The 25,428-nt window shown below is 36.7% G+C and overlaps 1 protein-coding gene across 1 annotated transcript in view; it reads right to left on the bottom strand.

The window, feature by feature from the left end:
• Positions 1-22,770, bottom strand: part of CUL2 (cullin 2) — a 50,720-nt gene extending 27,950 nt beyond the window's left edge. The window contains exons 1-5 of the mRNA XM_009895104.1: positions 22,629-22,770; positions 15,617-15,719; positions 13,627-13,721; positions 6,239-6,344; positions 1,359-1,441 (exon numbers count right to left, since the gene is read on the bottom strand). Of these exons, the coding sequence (XP_009893406.1) occupies positions 1,359-1,441; positions 6,239-6,344; positions 13,627-13,721; positions 15,617-15,719; positions 22,629-22,747 (506 nt within the window). The 5' untranslated portion in view covers positions 22,748-22,770. The remainder of the gene's footprint in view (positions 1-1,358; positions 1,442-6,238; positions 6,345-13,626; positions 13,722-15,616; positions 15,720-22,628) is intronic.
• Between the last annotated feature and the right edge of the window lie 2,658 nt (positions 22,771-25,428).

The raw sequence follows: 25,428 nt of genomic DNA, 5'->3' as shown, positions 1-25,428 counted from the left end.
AATACCCCTGTGAGGTCTGCGGTCAGCCTCAAGGTATATACATACCATTACTTTTAAGAGGCATCACATGTCTTTTGAAAAAGCTTTTAACACAGATTTCCACTCCCACCCACCAGTGAAACATACAGATTGACTAAAACGAGTCTTCAATGTCACTGTGCTTAATGTAGCAAAGCAGAATCTTCTTCACCATAAATTAGGGGATCTTCATATAGTAAAAATAAATTGTTATAGTAAACATATGGATAAAGCAATATTAGCACTGGAAACATGTTCAATAGAAAGCACGGTTCAATAACTGAAAGCAAATAAATACTTCCTGGCTTCAGAAATACCATCTGAGAGGGACATCATGTCAGTTACTTAGTCATCAAAAATGTAATTGAGGAAGGAAAAACAAAATTATAATATTAAAATCAGTTTTTAATGCCTTATAAATACAGCTTTTTTTCTGACCAAGCACATGTCCAAGGAACCTCAATCAGCCCAATTACCTCACTCTCAGTTTACCTACACTAGCCGGGTCACCTGAGTCAGGTGCGCAATCACTTTAAAAAACGCCAGTCATTAGGCAACTCCAGAGCTCCCCTAAACAGCAGTAAAAGTGTAGAAATTGACAGAACTTACAACTACACACAAGGTCTGTAGTATATTTCAAAATTTCTGTTTATTCATAAATAAAAAGATATTTTAGGAGTTAAATAGCATAAAGGTTTTAAATCAAAACTTAAAAAGCCCCAAGCCCTGTAACTACCAGGGTCTTCGTTTAAAAGTAACCATGGTATTCAGAAATAAAATAATAAATTCACTCAAAGTGCAAAAACATAATTATTTCCATTTCATTCAAGTAAAGCACCAAGAATGTTAAGTGAAGTCATTCATCTGAACAACAGAAACCTAGAATCTTAGTCTTCCTGGCAGATAAGCAATCGTTCTGGGTTCCATACAAAGCAACATATCTTTTCTGTCTTTGGCAAATCTTTGCATAAGTCCTGGTCCTTAACTTTACTGACAGCACAGAAGCCATAAGCAGTCAGTATCAGGTGGAGAAAAAGGCAAAAGGCATCCCATGGGACCTAGAGAATTATTCCAACTATTCCCCAATCCCATTGAAAAGAAGGGTGGCTGAAAAAGAAAAGATCACTACCCTTGGGTTACAGTGAATTAACTCTTTTCAGAGTCTTTTTCTACACATGCAAACCATAAATACGTAGCTACAATGAGGAAAGCTAATAGAACATGGTCATCACCTAAGAAGCTACCTCATAAAAGAATTTGGTCAAAGTCCCCAGACTTTTCAAAGTAAAAAGTGCAATACCTCCACATTGTGTAAAAGCAAAACATAATCAAGTACTCACTTTTTTATTTCTCGGAGGAGCATCCGAATAAGGATGGCCTGCAGTGGCTCAATCATTAATTTTCTCCACATATCAAGAGCTAGCTGTCAGGACACAACACAAGTTTACATCAATAAAAAAAATAAAAAAAACCCATCAACCCCAAAACAAAACCAAAGATGACAGAATTCCCCATTCAGGATTTTAAGAATCAAACTGCTAGATACCCTCTTCTTTCTCCTTTTTAAATTCTTTTGTTCCCCCCACATTTGTCAATATATTATTATTTTATCATTTTTCTTCTATAACATCTGACTGCATTCGGATGAAGATCACACAGATCTGTATACTAGCAGTGTCAGACACAGAATTTCTAGAAAGGCAGTGTCTGAATGTGTGGTTCCCGCTCTGTATGCTTCCAACACGTCTAATAGGACTGATTTATACCTTGGTTCCACTCTACAAGGATTCTCAAATGCACGTGAGGACCCTAAGCAAGTGGGTTATGAGGACAAGTTTTGAGTACATATAAACAAAACATCTACACAGTAATAGGTAGGTAACGTGCCTTTCTACCTGCAGTGTTTGTATGTGTACAGACACTGCTATTTCTAAAAATTACAGCAAAATAAGCCTCAGCTGACAAAAGGGAATGAATCTTGACCAATTTGTCAGAGATCAAAGACACACAGCCCTTGTATCCAACACACAGAGAGCATCTCTAAACTAAGATGCATACAGCTTAAGAAAAGTCACTGGCAAGCTAATACTTGACTTAAATGGAATTCAAATACGGTCACCCGATTCCTAAGATATCATTAGAAGGATCAGTCAAATGGATCCAAATATCTCAAACTCTTGTGGGTGAAGCAATTGCTCCCAAAACCTACCATTTTTAAAAACACAACTGCAATCGTTCAAAGGATTTTTTACACATAAGTCAACATCAGATTTAAAGCTCAAAGAGAATAATGTGATCCCTCATACGGGGAGAATACCCGCACACTCTTGAGACCTCTAAAAACACCTACCAGTGAGTAGTAAGTAGTACACTGGGCAAAAAGAAATGCCCAAAATCAGTGAGGACAGAGGGAATAGTGCTGCTAAGAAAGCTTTGATACAATAGCTTATATTGATATAATAGGTCCTTAGCTGTAAAAATTAAAATATTGCTCAGGTATGTCTTAACTGAAAGTAGGCATCTAGCTACCGACTAGGTATCCGATCTGATCCACTTTGTGAAATAAATCCTCCTTTGAAAGAGCAGAGAAATGAGCATGCTGTGTCTGTCACAGGTATTGAGCACCCATGCTGTAATAAAGGGTACAGAAGTCTGGGAGGTAACGCTGACACAGTTGCATCATAAGCAGGTTCAAAGAAGAGGTAAAGGTTTGCTTATAAATCTGTCAAAAGACAGAAAACATTTTGAAATCAAATTGTCTTAGGAGTGATTTTCACTGCCTTGCCTTGAGGAGAGTAGTAGTAGAACACTTAGAGGAAAAGTTTCCCTAAGACATCAGGAACTCATCCAGCAGAGAACGCTGAAAAAAGCTCGTTCTGGAGGAAAAAAAAAAAAAGACTGACATTTTGTGACTATGAGGTGAAGGGGATGACCTCAAGTGACTATTCTGCAATATGGTCTCTGAAATGCCCTCTAACATGGTCCCTCTCACATATGATCTACCAATCTGAAACAGCTTCAAGTTGCCTGTTGGAATTTTCTTGTCAAGTAAACTACAGACAGGTCAATCCAGCAACTTGACGTATTAGTTCAAGAGACTTTCTTCTCCTTGAAGAGAGGGAATGATCTTGCTTCTCCACCTAGACTGACAATGCAGAACATGGCAGTTTCCTCCATTTTCTAGAATATATTGCCCCATGATGGGGGAAAAAAAAACAAAACAGAAGGCACATCTTAACTACCTTATAGCTCAGAACTCTCACAGAGTCATTGCAAACTCCGAAGTCTAAAATTGGTGATATGAGCTCAGCTCAGAAAAGCAGTATCCTTCACCATGCATTCATAACATAGAGACAGAAAAAAAAAATATAAAAATCCATCTCTCGCAAGCACTGGCAGACTACTTTCTCAACTGATCTCATCCTAGTACAACAATTACTGAATGTCTGGAACACTTATTGAGACGATAAACTGTTTGAAGCCATGCCCATGCACATCACATATGCACCTCTGGTCTTTTATATGTACCTACCGTTACACACCACAGAAGAATTAAGCAAGCATGTACTCGTTTAAGATTACTGAAAAGGTCCCAAAGTTTCATTAGCACACAGGAGCAACGCTGAGACAGAAACTTCAGTACATAGAGAGTACAGTTCCGCTTCTACAAATACTGGGCATTATTTCCATAACTTTATGCTGAGACTGAAGAGAACTATATGTAAAGTAAGCATGTTTACTCTTGAGTAGATAAAGGACAGATCATCTCAGTTATCTAAAAAGGAATAAATGATAATTCCTTCCATTCTAAGTGATGAACAACTGAAATAAAGACTTTTGTCAAAGCCCCTAGCACAATCCAAAGAACAGAAGATAGAATCCTAAACTGGAATCATAACGAAGGAGAAAATGCTTTCAAAACAAAGACTTGATAAACATGGCAAGTGCCTTGTAGATGAAGAAATGTGAACTACTTTTATTTCTGGGGCAATGAATTCTCCAAAAACAGAGCTGCAATTTAACAGAGCTGCATTAAACTACTTGAGTGTAGGACTCAAGTCTCCATTCCTTTTCAGAGCAAAGCACTAACTGCCATAAACCTAATCCTACACCAGTAATGAACAGAGATTAACTTCACTGCCTCAAGATCCAAAATTTACCTCCCAATACTACAGATTACAAAGACAGTATTTAGTAAAGAGAAATGGAAAGAGTCTTGGGAAATGAGATAATGAAAAACTCATTAGCAGAATTCCAGACATCATCATCCAGACATCTTCATCAAAACCCAAAGGCTGCCAGCTATAGTTTAAAAATCTTGACTCTCCCTGTAACATGCCGAAATGATGAGCTAGGGATGTACCATCCTAGGAACAACTGCTGGGAAGCTTGAACAAAAATGCACACCATTGTCCTTCTGCCCCACATATGATTCCATAAACACGTGGAAAACATGATACTAAAAAAAAGCTGAATTATAAGGTCTGCTGTTAGTTCTTCTTTGGTAAACATAACGTAAGGCAGAAAGCTATGGACAAAAGTTGCCACTACCATCACTTTGGGTGATACCTCCAAATGGAGTAGCACACTGAAACCGGGGGAGAATTCATTAATACGTCAGCATCACCCAGCCCCAAGAACAAGTCCAGACCTACTCCCAGCCCCCAAAGCAGCTGAACTAAGTGTCATTCACACAGAGCTAAGGACTACCTCGACGGTCATGGGAACTGAGTCAGATAAATCTCAGTGTGAGGAAATGAGGAATTATCACCTACGCCATTTTGAAGATATCACAAACGGTATAGCAATGTGCACTTCCAAGCTCTGATAAGCCTTTACAAATGCCACTGATCAGGAAGCCCCGGAGACAGCACAGGTAAACAAGAGAAGAAATTCCTTTCCTGAATTACCTTGCCTTAAAGTATATCGTGTTTCTCATGTTTTTTTCAGCCCACCCCCAACCTGTCAGAGGATTAGCAATTTCAACTGGCAGTCCCATCTTCATCAGCTGGGTAGCTGGGTCAGAAGAACAGAAGATGCTTCTTCATGCATCACAATCTCTCCTTACTCTTAACTAAAGGCAGCAGAGGTCTACTTAAAACAATGAAACCCAAGAGCTAGAACAGTAATCACTGACAGGTCACGTTCTGACATTGAGAAAAAGAACGTTTTCTCTAGCTTTCCAAACCAAAAGAGAAGTGTTTGCTTCCTTTTTAGAGAAAAAGGCAAATGTAGAGATAAAAGAAAAAAACCTAATACACCACTACAGATAATGACAGAATAAAATGAATTATCCAGCTAGCAGCGTATATACATACAAACAAAAAGCAAACAGATACACTAACAAGCATTCAAAAGAAAAGCTTCTGCTCAACTGTATTCAGGATTGTGGTTTTGTTCTGATTCAGACTGAAAAGGTGTTTCCAAAATCTTCTTAAAGACATACTGAAACACCTTTTTTTAAAAAATTTGAAGGATTTTTTTTTTTTTTAACACTGTAAAATTGTCTTTTCATTTTACTTTCCTGTATTTCCTGGTAAGAGTAGCCATGAAGTAACAGAAACTACAATTTCGCATAGCTGAAGTGGACAGGGTGGTATCTCAGAATGTAGCCCTACTGCTGACAATTTTTTTCATTGTATAGGTACTAAAAATTACTCTCAGAGTCTGCAACTTACATTAGTAACTGTGTCAACACCTTTGTGCTTGCCCCAAATTACTTTTTTTTTTTTTTTTTTTAAACAAAAAGATAAACCCTCCCTACATGACACTTTTGTGCACGGAATGTCTACTTTTCTTTCAAAGTCTCTATCCCAGTTGCTACAATAGAAGTACAAAACAGCTTGCATTAGAAAATAAGAAGTACAGAAGACTAATCTCAAAAAAGCTGTTACTCCTTGTGACATCAAGAAATAGAAACCTAAAAGTAATATTTCAAGGGTCTCCAAAACTAAAAGTACTGCTATTTTCTAGATAGAAGTGTCATTCAACCAAATAAACAAAATTTTTTTTGGCAAGTTTGAACTGATCTTCCCCCCCGCCCCCAGTATTTTTCTACACCAAAACTCTAATCTCATTTTAAAAAGGGTTCAGTGCTTGCATCTTCTATTGTATTTAACTATTCAGATTCTGTGACACAGAAACGTCAAAATTTAAAAGGATGAAGCTGAACTTGTAGCATTTCTGAATACAGTTTATATCCACTTCCAGAGATACCTACCTCTCCTATTTCCATCAATGGTTCATTCATATCCACCCCTCCATAACCATACTGAAGATCAGCTTCAGTCAATTTGTTCTTCTTAATAAACTGTGTGTTGAGGTACCTATTATAGAAATAAAGATATTTTAATCAAAACAGGTAAAAGTTAAATTTCTTTTTAAATAAATTTGGAATAGTGGAACGTCTTCTGCATCACAAAAGACAACCTCTTTAAACCAATGCCATTGATATCTGTAGAAAATTCTTAAAATATAAGTTACTTCAATTTAAAAGACCTTACGCCATATTAAAACAGTACAGTGTTAGTAATTGAGATATCAAACAGTAGCCTGATGTATCACTGTCAGCGTTTTCTTGGTGTGCAAGATAGTTGTGTAAGTATCTAACCTTTCAACATACACTACCATATTACTCATACACCTATATGCAAAATAACTGCTAAATTCTGAGCAGTTGACTAGTATTAGAGTGATAGTAGTTTATTTATTTTTAATAATAGAAAAGGATTCCTGAGTATCAGATATTTTTTTAAGTAAAATGTATTTTCTTCTACCTGTACGCTTTATTATTTTGCATTTCTCTCAGACTAAAACACAAAATATTGTCAATTTTTACAGGGCCAATTTTGTCAGCTACAATCCCTTACTCAGGTCATGATAACTAGCAAACAGCTGTATTACAAATTTTAAAGATAAGAGAAGAATTTGCAGAAATTATTTTAATTAACAACTATAAAGAAGCAATGTTATAAAGAATTTTATTATTTAGTATTTACCATTGTGTGCATAGTTTTTATAAAGAACAGAAAATGGTTTCTGCACAAGACCTGATAAAAAAATCCTGTCAATTTTCAGTATTCCCTTAAAAGAAATACAATCACATTTTTAAACTGAACCATTCTCTTCCTCCTTCCCAGATAACCAGGAAAAATATTTCTAATATCTTTCATAACTACACTTATGGTATTTGTTATGGTAGTGCTTAAATAAGGCAACTCTTTAATTTTTTTAAATTCCGATCCACTTTGCAGTTTTGAGACGCCCAGTTTCAGACACTGAAGACCGCCAGATTACTGAAGCACCTTAAGAGATTCAGGCTTCAGAGGCTGCACCAGACTAGTGATGTCTGAACCCTTGGGGCAGGAAGACAAACGACAAGCAAAGAGGAAAAGAAGAAACACACTGTGGAAACCTGTGAACTTGAAAGAATTTAGGACACTACAGAGTCCAAAGAAGGAAGACTTGTGACACTGCAGTGGGGATAAACCAGAATACAGTGGCCTAACCTACTTTCAGACTCCAGAGTACCGTAAACCGCTCTGCTACCATGAATAACCATCATAAATTGTAAATGCAGGTCTGTGTAGAAGGCTACAGGCCCGCCATTTCAGATAAAACTTGCACGGACATCCAGAATAGCTGGAACACAAGCCTTAAGCAGGCATGCTCCTTGACGATCTTTCCCACCCTCCCCACCTGAAGAAAACCAGCAGCTGCCCTCCTGCTTTCTCCCGTTAAGCTTACTAAAAAGGAAAGTCCTATGCTCTCCTCAGTCGCACCTTCTCTCTTCCATCAGTACATGCCTTCTCAACAAATCCAGACCGGGCAACCGATCCATCTCAAGACGGATGTAGCCACAAGTAAACAAACAAGTTTAACCTAGATCAGGCACCCCTGCAAAAACCTACCTGCTTCAAGCAAAAAGGGGGTGGCAGAACCACTCATGGCAAAAGCTTCACCACACTCTGCCTCCACACCAAAACTAAATTTGCCATTTCCTGTTCCCCTACTTTTACCATCAGCTTCCAGAGCAAATAACTGCAAAGGATGTGCAAACAATATAATCTCAAATCAACTTCTCCACTGAAGTCATAAACCACTTTTCACCTTGAATAACTACTTCAAATACTTCATCTGTATTTCTCACTTTTAGAAGACAATCCATAAAGTTCATAACTTAATGTGGAGACAAGGACTGAGCATGAATTGATAATAACGAAAATTATCCAGACTCTTGCTACTATTGAGATAAAACTTTCAGGTCAAAATTTTAAATACCTGATCACACACCTCACACCCAACTACTTGAAAGTGCACCTGTGCAGGCTTATGGTTTACTGCCTGATGAGGAAAATGGCAAACAGGATGAGAAAATTGAGGTTTTCTTTTCATTGGTTGTTTCCTTCATGGTATTAGCAAAGCAATATACCTTTTGGTACCCAAACCTGAAGCTGCACCCACCAAACTTCCACTCCAGAAAGAGGCTACAAAGTTTGGAATTTAGAAGAGTGTTACAAGACTCATTCAAAACAAATACCTACTCTACAGTGGAATAGTGAAAGACAGTGTTCCATCTAAATTAACAATATCAGGAAAATGTCTGGTACATGAGTATTTTTGTGGGCAATTTTTTTCAGATATAAAGGACTAGGTAACTCAGCAAAATAAAAGGGTAAGTTAGTTTACAAGGAATTTAGGGAAAAAAAAAAAAAAGCCCTGCAAAAACTAATTTAACAATTAGAAGGGCAGCTAATTATTAGGGCAGGTTACTTGGTAACTTTCATGCCTTTGGTACTTTTAGATCAACCAAGTACAATACTCTAACCACAGATTACCACTCTAGACACAGTGACCACGTTCCCAAAGCCATGTTTCCACATCTCAATAGCACACAGTGTCCTTGGAGGGACAGACTTTGCAAAGCCTTGTCAGAAGGATTAGTTGTAAATTTTTTTGTCCTTTTAATATTTTATTTGGGTTTAGTAGTTAGAATTACACATTCCTGGATAAGAAACAAATATTAGTGCTGGCAAAATAGACATTGTGAAATTTACCTTGAATGTAATAAAACTAAGTGCGTACCCATCTCAAGTCAGTTCCTGGTTATTTTCTTATGTTCTCCATGATAAAGCCAAAAGAATTTACCTCCTTTAAGTCTTTGTCCATCCATGATATGACACCACAAAACAACACACGTGATTATATATATTTCTACAAGTACCAACTTTAACCAAAAAGGGTAGACATCCTCTCTTCAGAATTTTTCCTCCCCTGAAAGTTCTCCAAAGATAAAGAAAAAAACACTCCTCCGCCCATCTACACACGAAGGCAGACTGCTAGACTGATCCCCAAAACGGCACGCAAGTCTAGCAGAACAGTATGCAGGAATAAAGCTGACCAAGTGGTGAGGAAATTGCGCTCAGAAATTGGCACTGAGAATACCCTGCTAATGATTTTCATAGGCCACTGCAAGTGCTCATGGAGAGAGAAACAGATAAAGACCCTATGTGGCAATATCATTCACTGTTCTGATGTATAGGAGGCAATTAAAAATGTAACTAATTAGCTAGGAATAATCATTACAGTTAGTTTTCAGAGGCATTCAGGTTGTTTTTCAAAATTTTCTCGAACTTAACACTTGCACAATTAAAGTGCTTCGCAAACTACAGAATGCATATGTAACCACATGACAAAGTTATAAACGGGTGCCTTACTGTATAATAGGAATTAGCAGTTGCATTAGTGTTTTCAATAACTTCCATGTGCATTTGTATGGCCAGCAGTGCTAAGTCTAGCCAGGGACTGGTTATGAACATGTTCCTCATGGGTGGATACTAAATTAGCAGTTTGTCTTGTGGAGTTGACAGTGAACCAACCACCTCCTTGGCTGCATTAGCAAGAGTGTACTGGCAAGTCAAGGAAGGTGATTGTTCCCTCAGCACTTGTGAGGACATACCTGGAATATTATGATCCATTTTGAGTACCCAAATACAACAGATCTGGACAAATGGAAGAGAGTCCAGAGAAAGCTCATTGGAATAGTTACGGTGCAAGGCATGAGACATACATAAGATGAAGGTAAACTCTTCTCAGAGGAGCCCAGAGAAAAGACAAGAAGCAATAGATACAAGTTGCAGCATGACAAATTCCAAAAAGACATACAGGAAATTGTTTTAGAATGAAAGTAATCAAGCACAAAAACAGGCTGCTCATAAAGGCGGCAAAATCTCTGTCCTTGAAGGAACTCAGAATTTGACTCAATAAAACCTTAAGCAACCTGGTTTAACTTTGAGGCTTGCCCTACTCTAAGCATAAGGTTGAAATGGATGACCTTCAGAGGTTTGTTCACACCTACTTTTTTCTTTTTCTAAAACATGCTTCAGTGAAAACATGCAATGGTGACTTCACAAGAGCTGTACCAAAAGCAGCAGAAACACTATGTTTTATACAAGCAGAATGTTTTAACATGTCTAGCAGTGTACACACACAGGTGGTCAGCACTGCAAATTTTCATAATCCACTATCTGTTCTGATTCACTCTTATGCACAAATGAAGTATTCACTGGTTTACAGATCTGTAAACTAGGGTTAAAGTAATCTACCACAATTTGAGGATTAGCTAATAAATGAAAGGCTTTTCATTACAACAAAGCCCTGCAGATACTAACATTTTATGAATCCAATAGCCTTATCAAAATTATGAGACCAATAACAAATATCTGATGTGGAAGTAAACCTCCCACAGCTGCCAAGTACTATCGCTACAGTCTAAGATGAAGAGAGTTCCTTCAGTGGAAGAATTTTCAATAGACAAATATCATTAATGTCAGTTTTCAAGTGTTGATAGGACTTCTTGTTTGTTTAAATCTTCCCCACATTTATTAAGTTACATAATTAGTAAGCAAGATTAAAAGCAGCAGCTTCTTCACACTTAAAAAATGAGAAGGGGAGCAGAGCTAATATCAGTTGGAACTGTGTTACAGGTTACTGCGATACTAAGTTTAGAATCAGAATACAAATTACTTCTGTCATGACAAAACTGGCTGAAGTTTCATCCTGAAAGGGAAGGAAGATATGTCTCACATAAAAGTACAAAAAGAAACAGAACTAAGATTAGGCTAAAGAACTGAAAGTTACTATCCATTAATATGCTGGTATTATTACAAGTGTTTTAAAAAAAGAGACAAAACTGAACAAAGCAAAAGCTGTACTATGTGTGTTTATTTTTCATGATTTTGTTACGAGCAGATTTTAAAACTTAGCTGTTTAAAAAAATCATTTAAATTAATTTCAATTCGCAGGATAAGAAAACTCTCCAGTTACTTGAAATAAAGGTACACAAAATAGATTTTTTACAAGTACAATTACCTATGAAAACAGTGACAGCACCAAGACACCGATAAGCCCCAATGCCCAACACTGTTTTTATCTATTATGTTTGTCATCAGAACTAACAAAAACAACAACTGAAGAAGTTTATTTAACATCGGGTGTTCCTTATTTAATCAGTTTTATTACCTTGGTTTAATCAAGCATGTATGGGATTTTAGTTTTCAAACCAAATCCAAATTTGTTTTCTTAGAAAAATGCACCTAGGGAGTTGAGTGAAAAAAAAACAAACCAAAACCATACAACAAAAAAAGAAACATCTGACAGCATTGCCAGTCACATGATTGGTCTCACATTTCATACATTTTGCTCAAAAGTATAGTGTCCACATTTTAGTAGTATTTCAAAGAATATCTATCAGATTAAGAAGCAGAGATGCGAGCCTATTGAAATTTTAAAGGAACGTATTTAACAATAAGATTACTAGCTGTAAAGAATAATCAGTTTTCATTGCGGAAAGAATTACACAAATTAGATCCTGGGATACAACAGAGTCAACTAATTTATGGTACTTTTTTGAGAGCAGGTATGCAAGTAAGAAAAGAACTCCAACAGCTTTATAAAAAACAATACCTTCTTATGGTCTTCAGAAGTACTTTCACTCAAAAAAACAAAAAAGTGACATAACATGTAATGAAGTGTTACTAATGCGTGAAAGTCATTAAGACCCTACTAATCAAGCACTGAATTATTTCTTGCCTTCACGTGAGAGGGTCTTTTAGTTCCCACTACAATGTACGTCTTACTATGGAAGTCATACCCTTTAGAGACTTAAAGATAGTATATGACATAACTCGGAATCCCAACACAAAAAAAGAAGATATAACTTTGAGGTAAAATTATTCCCAACAATACCTAAAAAGTACATTTTCTGGACCAAACACCATATGCAAAGCAGGAAGAAGAGTCAGAATAGGCATGAAATAAATAACTTCATAGTCTAAGAACTTGGCTTCACCAGTATATAAATACCACCCTACTGAGCTTATATATATTTACAGGTTGGCTTGTGTGTGTAACAACTGTCGGGAAAAAGATACCCAAGCTTGTTTAAAAAGAAAACAAAACAAACAACAAAAAAATCAGGTTCACACTGCTGAAGAAGTATTCTAATTTGTTGGTTTATGACCAGAAGCACTCAAGCACTCAGAAAAATTTACACAAAGCAGAATCAGAGACGTTCATACTAAACAGGATTTTTTTTTTGCCCTGTATCAACTCTCCAGTTAAGTTGGTGACACATTATGGAACTAAAGTTTGCAAGCCCAAGATGGCCTCCATCACATTTGTTCCCAGTCTGCTAGCAATAATTTAATAGATTCTACAAGATCACACATACATCTCTTAAAATAATAGTAAAGGTCTTGAAATCCTTTGTAAATCCTCACATCCTACCATCAAATAAGTACAATATTAACAGTGCCTCGTAAGTTATGTTTACCTGCTGAGTATCACATGCATAATGACACGAGAACGTTCAACCTACAGTTAGAGTGGGACTAAAATCCAAATCCTAGTAAATCCAAAGCCATCTCAATATTGTTATAATTCTAGCAAGTCATGAATGGGTGAGTTTTATACGCTTAAGCGATCACTAGTAGCAACAAAACACACTGACAATTCAGGGAACAGCAGAAGTACAAGAATAATAGGGGTTAGTTGTGTTTTTGTTTATAGACATGGCTGTAATTTTTACTCCCTCTCCAATCACTGCAGTTCAAACATTCACCTGAAAAGAAAGGACCCAAAGAGCACGTAGCCTTGTCAGAAAGGCTTTTCTAGAAGGGAAAGTGGCGTTTCTGCCAAGGTACATGGCTAAGCTTTGAAACAAACCATGCTGGTTCAACTGGACCCTTCAGTACAATGCCATCCTTGTAGGAGAACACCTAGAATTATGAGCTACTTCACTGAAGGGTTGATTAGCACCAACATATTTGACACTGCAGTATCAGAAACAACAGAGGTAGCATATATTAGTAATGAAAGAACAGTAGGAATCATCTCAGATAATTACTTCAGTGGTAAGGAGCAGTGCACAGAAAAACCTCCTGGAGCATTATTCCTTTTTTCTCATGTTCTGCTAACCGTAACTATATTCTCTCCAAAACTGACCTGGGGCATATTCAGCTATCGCTCTCTTTAAGCAACATTCTTAGACCTAAGCGGCAGGTCATCGTAAACATTTCAAAAGTTTAACAACTCATTTGCAAAGCTTACCTGTATAAACAGTCCATATAGTCCGCCCCTTTGCTATACTCTTCCCAGTATCTGTGATACATAACCAGTACTTGCTCTTCAGCTTCCAGAACCCTCTGTGAAGGAATACATATGCCCCCCGCTAAAATTAGTATGAAAACAGCATACGTACATAGAAAGTTATAAGAGGATTATAATTTTGGAATAACAATCACAAATTCTAAATTAAGACTACACCTAAGCTTTAACCGGAGTAAAAATCGCATAGTTGCAATGATCAGAAAACTAACAAATCTTCATACTACGAAGTTTTGGTAAGCCAGTCACAACACCTGAAGTTGTTTTATTTTGTATTTAAAAATAACAATCTCACATATTATTTTCTATTTGTCTTAACAGAAGTACTTGCCTGAATAAGCATGGTTCATATTCTCACGTCATACTGGTGGGACAACTCGTGTAACTATTCCCTTGTTGACACAGATCAATTTTAAATTCATGCAGCCACATGCACAGTGGAGGAGTTGCCTTACCACAACTGCTTAAAATCAGTATACCTTACTGGTTAGACAAGCCCTTATACTTACCAAGAATCCTGGAATAAAACAAGTTTAATGAAGTGCAGATATGTGCAAACTTAAACACGTCTTAAGTTCTGTAAATCTAGGCCCAAATCTTTTGAAATTTAAGGGAATTATCTATGAAGTTGCTGATGTACTGAACTTCTCAAAATATATTCATACTTCAAAGGAATAAGTTCAACAATTTAAACAAATTAATATGATTTATGAAGGAGGATGAGAACCTAGGAATTCAACTATAATTCTCTCTAGAGTATTTAATTTTAAACTCTGGCTCAAGCAGCAAAGAAGCCTATGCAAAAATAATGTAAAAGAGGAAAGCTAGTAGACAAAACGGAATGGAGAGTGCTTTTCTCGGCAGTATGAATTTTGCTAATGTTTTCCAACGTTATTACAAAGACAAATCGTGGACAGCCAATTTAAAAAACACACATATGCTTTCCACTCCTTTCCACAGCTTCTATAGTGCTGTCACGTGTCTCATGATCCTAAGTGAGCTCATTCAGCTCAATAAATAAATGAGGAAGAACTTCTCTGGCTGAACTGTCTGCCAGTTTAGTGAACTGATTTGGTCTACCAAAGTGTCAGAGGTATCCTCTCTGCAACCAGTGGAACTAACCATTAAGATACCTAGCCTATCCTGGCAAATACACAGGTACCTAAGCTCAGAAAATAGCATCAAGCCATTTAGCAGTACTATCCAGAACTTGCAATTCTTCATTCCCTATACAGACACCAAAGACAGGCGGAGACATCTTATTTAAATCTACTTCTCTTTTTCCTGAAATGCAAGGAGACACTGTTCATCCATCCTATATATTCAACATGACGAATCATGATTCTGTTGAAATTAGCTGCTTAGCAGATGAGAGAGAAATTAATTCACAGCTACATAGGTATACAAATATTGTTATTTGTCATAATAAATAATTTGTCATTACTTCCTCCTGTCCCAAGCATTTTTGTTATTTTATTTCCCACATATTTCAGAAGTTTTCTTTAGTGGAATATATATAATCAGTTTCGAAGACAAGAGAACAGATACTTTTACATCGTAACATAAGGCTAATGACAAACTATAGCACAGTTGGAAAATGAAGACATTTCTGTAACATGTTTGATTATAAGCATTCAACAGAAAAGAAAGCACTTATTTTTCAAGCCAACGAATATTTAATACAAAAGATAACTGTTGGCTTAGAAAGTTCTTTCTTTTGGGTTGCATATAGACAGATATATAGATATCTACATTGTGTTGTGTGGTATGAGTTGCGTATGTCAAATGTATAGATATACATTCTGTCTCTGGACCTCTGTCATCTGTGATTTAGTCTCATAAAACCTGCATACCTTCACACATACAAAACAAACAAAACCCCTCCCTAAAGTCAAAAAAGGACAGACAAGACACCAGTAACTGTATAGGTTACCTTGTGCAAATGGCGTACATGATTTTCCAAAAAAATTTTAGTCTCAGTATAAAGTCTCTCTCCAAGAGGTTCAGGATAGGCCACACACAAAGCATAAATGTCTCTGGGCTCAGAGTCAAGGTTTGTATCCGCTTAAAGTGTGAAAACTTATCAACAAAATTTAAGACTTATAGAACCTTTTTTTCTCCCACACATGCATTTTGGATATTTATTTTTTTTAACTGTGAAGCACAAAAGATAAAATGGATCACTTTCTGAAATTAGTATAAGTCCCGATTTGTGAAGAATTTAAGTTTTCAGCATCAATAATAAATTTTAAGTGGTGGAAGCTGAGGGCATGTTAGAGCTAAGATCGCGGAACTTCCGGTAACCCCATGTTGACAGGGCTTCTACCACTTATTTGCCATCTATGAATAATATATGATGATCTCAAAGTGAAAGAGCAGCTTTCAACCAAAGTTCTTCCTCTGTATATGCAGCCAATGTGAAACAGACTCTTTTCAGACAATGGAAAGAAGCACTAATTAGGTTAAGAATGTGATTAGCCAAGTATGGAGCAGAGCAAACATGAAGTGATGCCGACTTCAAGATTTCTTCCCCCAAGTCCAAAATAATTTACTATCCCTGTATTCCCCCCAACTCCACAGGTAAAACAATTTTGTGGGACACTGGAAATTAAGTCATCGCAATGTTTGTGTGGATACAAAAATTCTGTAATATTTTTAACCATCATTATCATTTCAGTAATCATGTTTAGATCAGAGCCACACAAAAGTTATACTTTCTCACTTCAATGGGCAGCAGCAAACAGTTAAACCCCTTAAGGTGGTTTTGTCCCTGAAGTATCCTGCAGAGCTACACCTTTGGTTTGTAAGGTTTATATCACATTTTTTAGAAGACACTTGATACTTTGTCAGGAAAAGAATTTATGATTAAGAACTTTGCTTTCAGAAAAGTCAAGCAAAGATTAAGCCAAGCTTCAGGTAAACAACTGAGGGAAATAAACTAGTTCCACAAAAATTATTTAAAACATCACGCTTATCTACTAAGTTTAGGCACTTTATAAAACTAGCCATGCTAGAAATAATTATTTAGTATAGATTAATTTTTAAGGTAAGCTCTTTAATTATAAGACACAAGATCTGCTTTCCTCTAGTCTACCTTAAAAAAGCACATGCCTGTGTAAAAGGAGGTAGAAGACATAAGGACAGTTGACAAGTCACCTGCTCAGTCTACAGAACAATGTCAAGCTTTCATCACACAGTTTTGCCCAAAAGCATGTTTCATTTTTTATATTGATGCTACTCAAAACACCACGGAAGATACTGCTGTAGGACAACTAAATGGAAAAAAGCTTTTATTTGACAACTGCAATCGCAGAGACTCGAATCAGAGTCTAATCTCGAGTACAGTTGTTTCATCCATATAGATAATTTTTATCAGAATTCTCCTTGGAATGGCAACAAGCATTAAATGGAAACCCAAACAAAAGAGGTAATAGTCACTGCTTTGTAGCAGTAGCTAGTATTACATTACACCAACTTACAAAATTACGATCAATAAAATATCAAAACAAACTATTAAATTAGTAGTGAAGAATGAAAGGTTTTCTTAAACAGATTGTAAAAAACAATTTTTTCTCATTTTTTTTTACACCCCCCCCAAACAAATTTTGTCAGACTGAGGATGGTCCACAGTTGAATGTATCCTCAACACCACTCAGATCACAAGTCTCTTCACTACGCAAATAAGGTATTTCTGAGAAAGTAAATTCCAGAATTAGAAATCTTTGTAAGCTACTCACAAGCACAGGGGACACAACCTTTTTTTTTTCCTCTTCAGATCCGCAACTACACTATCTGAATCACCAAAACTATAATGGATCTCTGCTACAGGAAGAACTTTGAAGTTAGAGGAAACAGGCAGTCTTTACCACAACAGCACAAGAACATCATAATGGCAGCTTATCTGACGAAAGCAGCAAACAAATATCTCTGAATTTATTTAGCATCTGTGCCCTAGGCTTCAGTTAGGAGTCCAGATGACCTCACTGTTGTAAACAAGTTTCTTAGTTGTAATAAACCTATTTAAGAATGAAAACAGTATCTGTGCTCCTTCATGAAAATGCTTATCTTCCAAACATGCCTTTCCTTATTCTAGAAAATAGTCAAATTTTCTTGCAAATGAAGAAACCTGAATCTAGCCTTCTTCCTTGACATATGATGCTCAGTTTGCATACCTGCTGAAATTAAACTAACAGCTTAATCACAGAAGTACTTCCACAGGCACCTCACACACTTTCCTATATCATCCAAATGACAAAAATCAACACCAAATTCTACTTTTTGGATACTAAGTTTCTTTGGACATATACAAAAAGACCTACCATGAGCCTCAAAAACACATTACAGAGCAGCTTTGCTACAGAAAGTTCACATTCTTGCTCAACTTGTACTAGTTTATTCATCTAACTATATCTTTCAGTCCAGAATCCAAATTGAAGTGTAGCGTTCAAAATCATAGAATCATAGAATTGCTGAGGCTGGAAGGGACCTTCAACATCATCAAGTCCAACCATCAACCTACCCTGACAAAACTGCCTCTGAACCATGTCCCTAAGCACCACATCTACCCTTTTTTTTTTTTTTTTTTTTTGAAACACCTCCAGGGATGGTGATTCCACCACCTCCCTGGATAGACTATTCCAATGTTTAATAACCCTTTCAGTGAAAAAATGTTTCCTACTATCCAGTCTAAACCTCCCCTGACATAACTTGAATCCATTTCCTCTCGTCCTATCACTTTTCACCAGGGAGAAGAGGTTATCCCTCACCTCTCTACAACCCCCTTTCAGGTAGTTGTAGAGGGTGATAAGGTCTCCCCTCAGCCTCCTCTTCTCCAGGATAAACAACCCCAGTTTCCTCAGTCATTCCTCATACAACTTGTCCTCCAGACCTCTCACCAGCTTTGTAGCCCTTCTCTGTACAAGATCATCTAGTTCCAGCCCCACTGCCCTGGGCACAGATACCTCCCACTAGACCAGGTTGCTGACATTTAGAAAAAAGTTTCTAAGTGTCAGCGATGCACGATGTGTTTCTGGTACAGCTTTCCAAAAGAACTAGGGGGAACAGAAATGATGATTATTTTTAAGATGAAAGGAATTATATCATCTATAGTCCAAACTGAGAGACCCAAGAAATCTGTTCCGCTTCCCTGTATTTAGGTTTTAAATCCATTGTTTAAAATATAAAGCCGTAGAACTATGGAACCATAGAATTGTTGCTTTTCAAGTGTTGTGAATCTTTAAAAAAAACCCAAAAAACCCAACAAAAAAAACCAAACCCAAAACAAAACAACAAAACAACCTATCACAGGAGATGAATCATTAATCACCACTGGTATTTTACTCCATAAACTTAAAGCACATTTTTTTCTGTGCTGCTGTCCCTTAGAAGATCAGAAAGAAGCCTTTACTATTCAATAATTTATCTTTAATGGTTAAAGTCATCTGTCTTTCCAGTTCAGCACGTAGTTTTGCAGGGCGAGAAAGGTAAAAGGAAGCTGAAGCCAAACTGCTGCTTAGGGGCCTTCACTCTGTGTTGAGAACAAGAACATCAAAAGCCTCGTGCAATTTAAGTGCTCCAGTAGTTGCTATGTGGGGGCATTACCCAGCAATGGGAAACTGAAGCAATTCCAAAGTAATGAAAAAAAAAAAAAAAAAAATACCACCAACAAGAAAATACTGTATCCAAGGCCATAAAAGCTCACAAATATTGTCCTCAGCGTTAAAAAAGCACCTAGTTAAGACCACGTATTAGTTTTCTCTAGAATACCAAAGTAGAGCTTTTGGAAAATTTCTGTGATTGCTGGTCTTCCTCTATACCAGAATCAAAATTCATAGAGCACTTGAGGAGTCACAGTCAGAAGAATCATGATCATATGAACTTTATTTACTCTTCCTTCTCTTTGGGCTGGATCATATATTAAATATACATGTTTCAAAGTTTCTCGTTCATCATAGGATCCTTTTAAAACAGAGGATTAGAGGAGGGAGAACAAACATGCAGAAAAATTGAAAAAAAGCAGTTGGCCATGTTGCATACTTTTAAAATAATTCCATTTGCAGTACGGCTACTTCCTCCCTGGGTACTGCTCATCCTATTTATTTGGTTGGTGGAAAACCCAAGTAAACAACAGGAAGACCCTGATGTTCAAAAAAGTTTTACTGATAAAAGGTAGTTATCAAAGTACAGATGAACCACTACTCTCCAACCAAGCTTGATCAGTCTCTTAAGTTAAAGAGCACTCCCTAGCCTACTGAAGAGTTAGAAGCAAAGTCTTGAAAGGTATACAAAGCATTAACAATAACCAAATTATTGTAAATAACATCTCAAATAGACAGACATAACTGTCACTCCTTTACCAGACAATGAAACAACTGCAGAAACATTTCTTTCTGCAGAGAACCTTAAAGGAAATCTGAAGGTCAAAGGTGGCTCAAGATGACTCACAGTTTAAATAAAGTGACATATGGTCTTTCAAGCGATCTTTTCCAGATGATTTTAACTCTTACACGGTTGTGGTTCCAAGCTCATTGCCATTCTAGCATTTCAAGTTTGAGATAGAAGCTGTATTTAAAGATAAACTATGTTTAATGATAACATTACCATGAGAGTTACAAAGAAAACAATTTATTCAAGACAAACAAGCTCTGGGGAAGTAGTGAGGCAAAAACTAGTTCTAGAAGTAGAATATGCACAGTACAAGCCTCTCACCCCTAAAATACTATTTGTTCGCATACACCATTTGATATCAGCTGTCTCAAGCATCACAAGAGAAAGCAAACACTTCTTAGAATACACTGCTGCAGACTGAAGTCATGATTCTTCACTGTATTCGACTAATCAAACCATTTGTCACCTTTTTATTGTGCTTATTAAGCAGCAAGAAAAATAGATTTAATATGACATTTCCTTTAAAATCCCTGTAGATGTTTAGAAACAGATTACTGCAATTAAACTGAATTTAAGAGAGAAGAAAAAGCTAACAAAGAACAAGACGTATTTTTTAAATGCCACATCTTCCTAAAATATATCATTAATTTTCTTTATATATTTAAAACTTGGAAAATGCTTGCACACTAGCTGTATACAACTACCAGTTTCACCAAGTTGGTGAATACTCAGTGAGCAGTTTGCATTAAAACAGAGTTTGGTTAAAGTCAGCAGAAGTACTAAACAATCACCATTTAAGCTGCAAGTTACAAGTCACACAAGCTCCTCAGGCCATTCAGCCATACAGCGTAAGCCAAAAGGCTCTTGCCTGTGCCAAATTAGGCACTAAAAGTGCTGCTTTCCAAGGAACATATTTAAGAGATGATAGTAAGTAAGGTCTTCAGAATTACATGCCAAATGATTCTTCCAAGACTGCTTCCAAAGTCTGCTATTCATAAGCGTTCCCTTTCTGTTGTTCAATCAACTGAAGTAAATCCCCAAAAGAGGATCAACAGCAGACTTGTGTACAAGGCCTCCACATAAAAAGTTCTAAGTGGACCAGTGTGACAAGAAGAATCAATCCAACATCTCATTCGACTATTATTTTAGATTTAGAAGTATTTTAGGTGCCTTTGTTTAAATGTTTAGAGCTCTAAGCTACAGATGTTAACCACTTGTTGAAGACTGAAACATGCAATTCTCAAAAGCTGCTTAGAAAGAATGACTATAGCACAATTTGTCAGCACATAAGCGCACAACTAGTTAATTCAAATAGTCTGTAAATTTTGGAGTCATTTGAACTTGATCCCAAGACAAAGTGAAGAGTCATGCCCCCAGAAATGAGTTTAAGTTTTAAAATTAAAGAACTCCTTAAAGATTATTGCCCTATAGAAAAAGGCTCCACAAGGACTACGAGACTCTATATTTTTCTTTTATGTATTTATACACGTGCACACATTCAAAACACAGGCACATGGGAAAGCAATTCTGAGAAATGGCAACACATTGAGAAAGAGACTTTAGAGTCTAGCTCCTGCACACAGAATAAGCTTATGTGGTAAAAAAAATAAATAAATATCTATGTATAAGAATCTTATCAGGAGCTTCTTTTTCCACCCAGAAGAATTAACAAATCAATAAATAAGTCTAAGCGATTATTCTCCCCTATAATTAAACCAAACTCAGTCAAATTGCTGCTGAACAGCTGCAAAGCCTCCTAAAATTCTCTAATTATTCACCACACTGTAATGGCTAATGAATGCACAGACACGGGGCACAGTATAACTGGTTAGAACAGTTACACTTTTAAAAGAAGTTCACTGAAACTTAAATCTTGTAAAAAAAATTACAAGTCCATTTTACATGTAAAAGGCAAACCTTTCACTACACCAATATATGTACAAGCTGTGACTTGAACAGCAAGACCATATGATCACAGCTAGAAAGAGTAATTATTTTTAAACATAGCTTAACTGTCAGGAAGAGAGGCAATAACAGCGGAGGGAAAGGAAGGAGGCTTTTTAATAAACCTTTGCTATACAAATATCTAACATGGTAGTCATCAGTACACTTAGAAGTGCAAAGAAGAGGGAGGCATCTTTAAACAGAACAACCTCACCACCACCCCCCACTCCCAAATTTAAAGATGTGCATTCTCTGTCTTAGGTGTTTCCCCTGCTACACACACACACTTAAGCATACATGAAAAACTCATTATCAGAACGGGAAATTCAATGCACGTACTTTTGTGAACAGCTACAGCATAAGCTAAGTATTAGAGCTACTCAAAGTGAGTAAAACTCAGTCCAGTTTACTTTTTATTACTGTGGTGACTTTCACATAGAATACTTCCCAAATATGCAGAATTCCACATCCCTTTCAACATATCCACTGACCCACAGGCTTAATAACAGATAGAACCTTACAATGAGTTTCTGATCAAGACCACTGAAACTGTTATATAATGCAGGCCTACCCCATGCTAAACACATTAAGTCAGACTTTCATTTAAAGGATACGAGAAGCGATCATTCCACGTTGCTCTTTCAACGTAATCCAACATAACAACAGCTTTAATTGTTGTTAGAAGTTTGTTCCATGTTTCATCAAAGTCAACTACTCGTGGTTTCAAGGACATTGTGGGGCTTTAGTGTTAATCTGTAGAAGAATTAAACATGTCAGAAAACATTGCACAATCATTTAAAAAAAAAACAAACACATTTCCTTTTAATTTTTCAATTTAAACTTTGTACACCGTTGCACCACCATAATACAGCAACATGAAGAACACTCACCCTCGCTTCCCCACCCTCCAAAGTTAAGCTCACAAGTCCTTATTTTTAATGTTATGGAATGGAACATTAATGTTGCAGAAATAGTCTATAACATAACACAACACCAATCAATCTAACAACATCGTGCCTCATGAAGTTCATCACCTTACCAAGCTGCCTATTTAACTGTGCCATATGAAGAAAACTACCTTCCCGTAAATTTTGTTTGTTCACTTTTATGCAACTACTGTTTCAGCTGTATCTGGGAAAATTTTGGGCAGGAACACACTGAATGTGTTACCAGAGCATTTGAAATTACTGCTGTCAGTTTGTAGCCTATGTTCACCTTAAGCTTTCATGAGACATTTTTGGTGTTATATTTAAAAAGCCACAAAACCCAAAAGCTTTGATCAGGATGACAAAAAGAAAACACATCTAAACACAGAGCATTATGCAGAGCTTGTGCAGCTTATTGCACTGTGCAGTAGGACAAATACTGAATTCTTTCAAATAAGACATGGTTTGAAAATACAGGAGCTGTGTTAATAATTTCACATCAAAAATACTAGAAGACATTCATTGAAAAAAAAAAAAAAGCACAAAACAAAACATTAAATTACTGAAATAAAACCAGGAAAAAAGTAAGGCAATTTAAAAGAGGCCCTGAGAGACAACTGTGAAGGCCTCTTCTTTGTTTCTGTTTCCCTCTGTCCTATGCACCTAATCTAGAAAGGACCTGATGTGTGACATTCCACGCACAAAGCAAGTCTAGTTCTTGCTCAGAAACAGGACATTGTAAGACTAACACAAAAAGTGGAAATAATACTTCTATTTTCATTTTAAATAGATTGACAAGTAACTCTTAACTTGTGTCCCCAAATTTTCAAGGTCAAAAGGGAAAAGAGAAACTAGTGACAAGCAGACTTTTAGCACAAGAGGCACACCTCCATAAGAGAAAAAAAAAAAAAAAATCAAATGTCATGATAAAAAAATATTTAGCAGCCAGCTTACTACCTAACCGCTACTGGCTCTTAATTTGTCAGATTAGTTCACTCAAACTGCAGGATATATAGCTTCTCAGTCTAAGAAAAACAAACAAAAAAACCCGAAAAACCCACAACCAGATGCAACTTTTACACCGCATGCATGCAAAATGCCACCCTGACTAACTAACCAAGCTCCTTAACTGCTAATTCGGGAACCGCAGAGAGCTGTTCTCCTTTACCTGCAACACAACAGCTTCCGTTTAAAATGTAACCAATGTATTACCCAACTCACATTTGCTTTGATTTCATAAAGAAACTCAGTAGCAACTAAGTAATATCGAGGAAGTGGTATTATCTGAAGTTTTATGAACAGGCAACTTTTTTTAAGAAGAGCTAAAAGCTCAGTAAATGGTGCATAAATACTTTCAGTTCAGTAGGAACGTTTAAGTTGTTATATTGGCAACATGGCTATTACCACTTTTGGAAATAAAAAAAAATAATTTTCAATCCACGCATGTCAGTAGCAGCTTACTACACAGAAAATCAGTGAGAACTGACAGAGGAAACAGATATCCATCACAGAAAGTTAAGCTGAAAAACACAAACTGATGTATGTTTCAGAGAAACATGAACCTCAGTAGAAATAAATAGTAGTAGAGCTAGCTTCCAGGAAAACAAAACCAAAACCCAGTAGTCTTCTAAAAGCTCTAATATTATTCTTCTGGAAAACACAAGAGCATTTCCAGCTGGCCCCAAGAAAAAGTAATCATAGTCCACAAACATTTTAAGAATGCTAAGAAGTTGTTGTGGTAATGGAGTCATACTTAGCTGAGCGTTACGTTATAGGTAGTCAAAGAACCATTCCTTCACAGATAAGTAAAAGTGAAGGGAGGAAGGAAGGATGAAGAAAAAGTCCTGCCCACAATACATCACACAGAATCAGCAACACTGTGTTACCAAAACCCGATAATACGTAAAGCACTATGCATCCACATACTTACAAAGGTATTCTGTGGTCAAATAGTTTAAGACAGAGCTGACTGTTATTTGGCATTCTCTTCCAGCTTTCATATCAATACAAATTTAAACTTGTTTTATAGACATGTTAACAAACACAGTATAACTTTTTCTGTAAAGCACCGGGGTTTGGGGGGTTTGCTGTGCTTCAGTGTTTGCACTGTGCAAGCACACCAGCTTAGAATATTAAATGTCTTATACTGATGCAAGTAACCTGCATGGTAAAAATTACAGCACAGCAGAATATCTACCCTAGGGTTTATACTATTCAAGGGGTGGGAAACCATACCTGTTTGACAAGCCCTAGGGTAAGCAGATATTGTTGAAGCATATTTACACATGAGGATAATGAAAGGATGTTGCTTCCATCTCCTCATTCTTTAAAACATACCGCTGTCATACTGAATATATTTGTTCACACAAACAAGCGTAGGTTTTTGGCCAGCGTCAGAACATTCCCCAAGTTTCCAACCTGTTTACCCATCTGGAGAAATAACCCTACGAGCTAGCGGCGGGGGAACAGCCAAGGGCAGGAGCACCCG

The sequence above is a fragment of the Charadrius vociferus genome, unplaced genomic scaffold, assembly GCF_000708025.1.
Source record: "Charadrius vociferus isolate BGI_N301 unplaced genomic scaffold, ASM70802v2 scaffold61, whole genome shotgun sequence".
In the NCBI taxonomy this organism is placed as follows: Eukaryota; Metazoa; Chordata; class Aves; order Charadriiformes; family Charadriidae; genus Charadrius; species Charadrius vociferus.
Note: the sequence above shows the minus strand (reverse complement) of the source record. Positions and strands in the feature narration are given on the sequence as shown.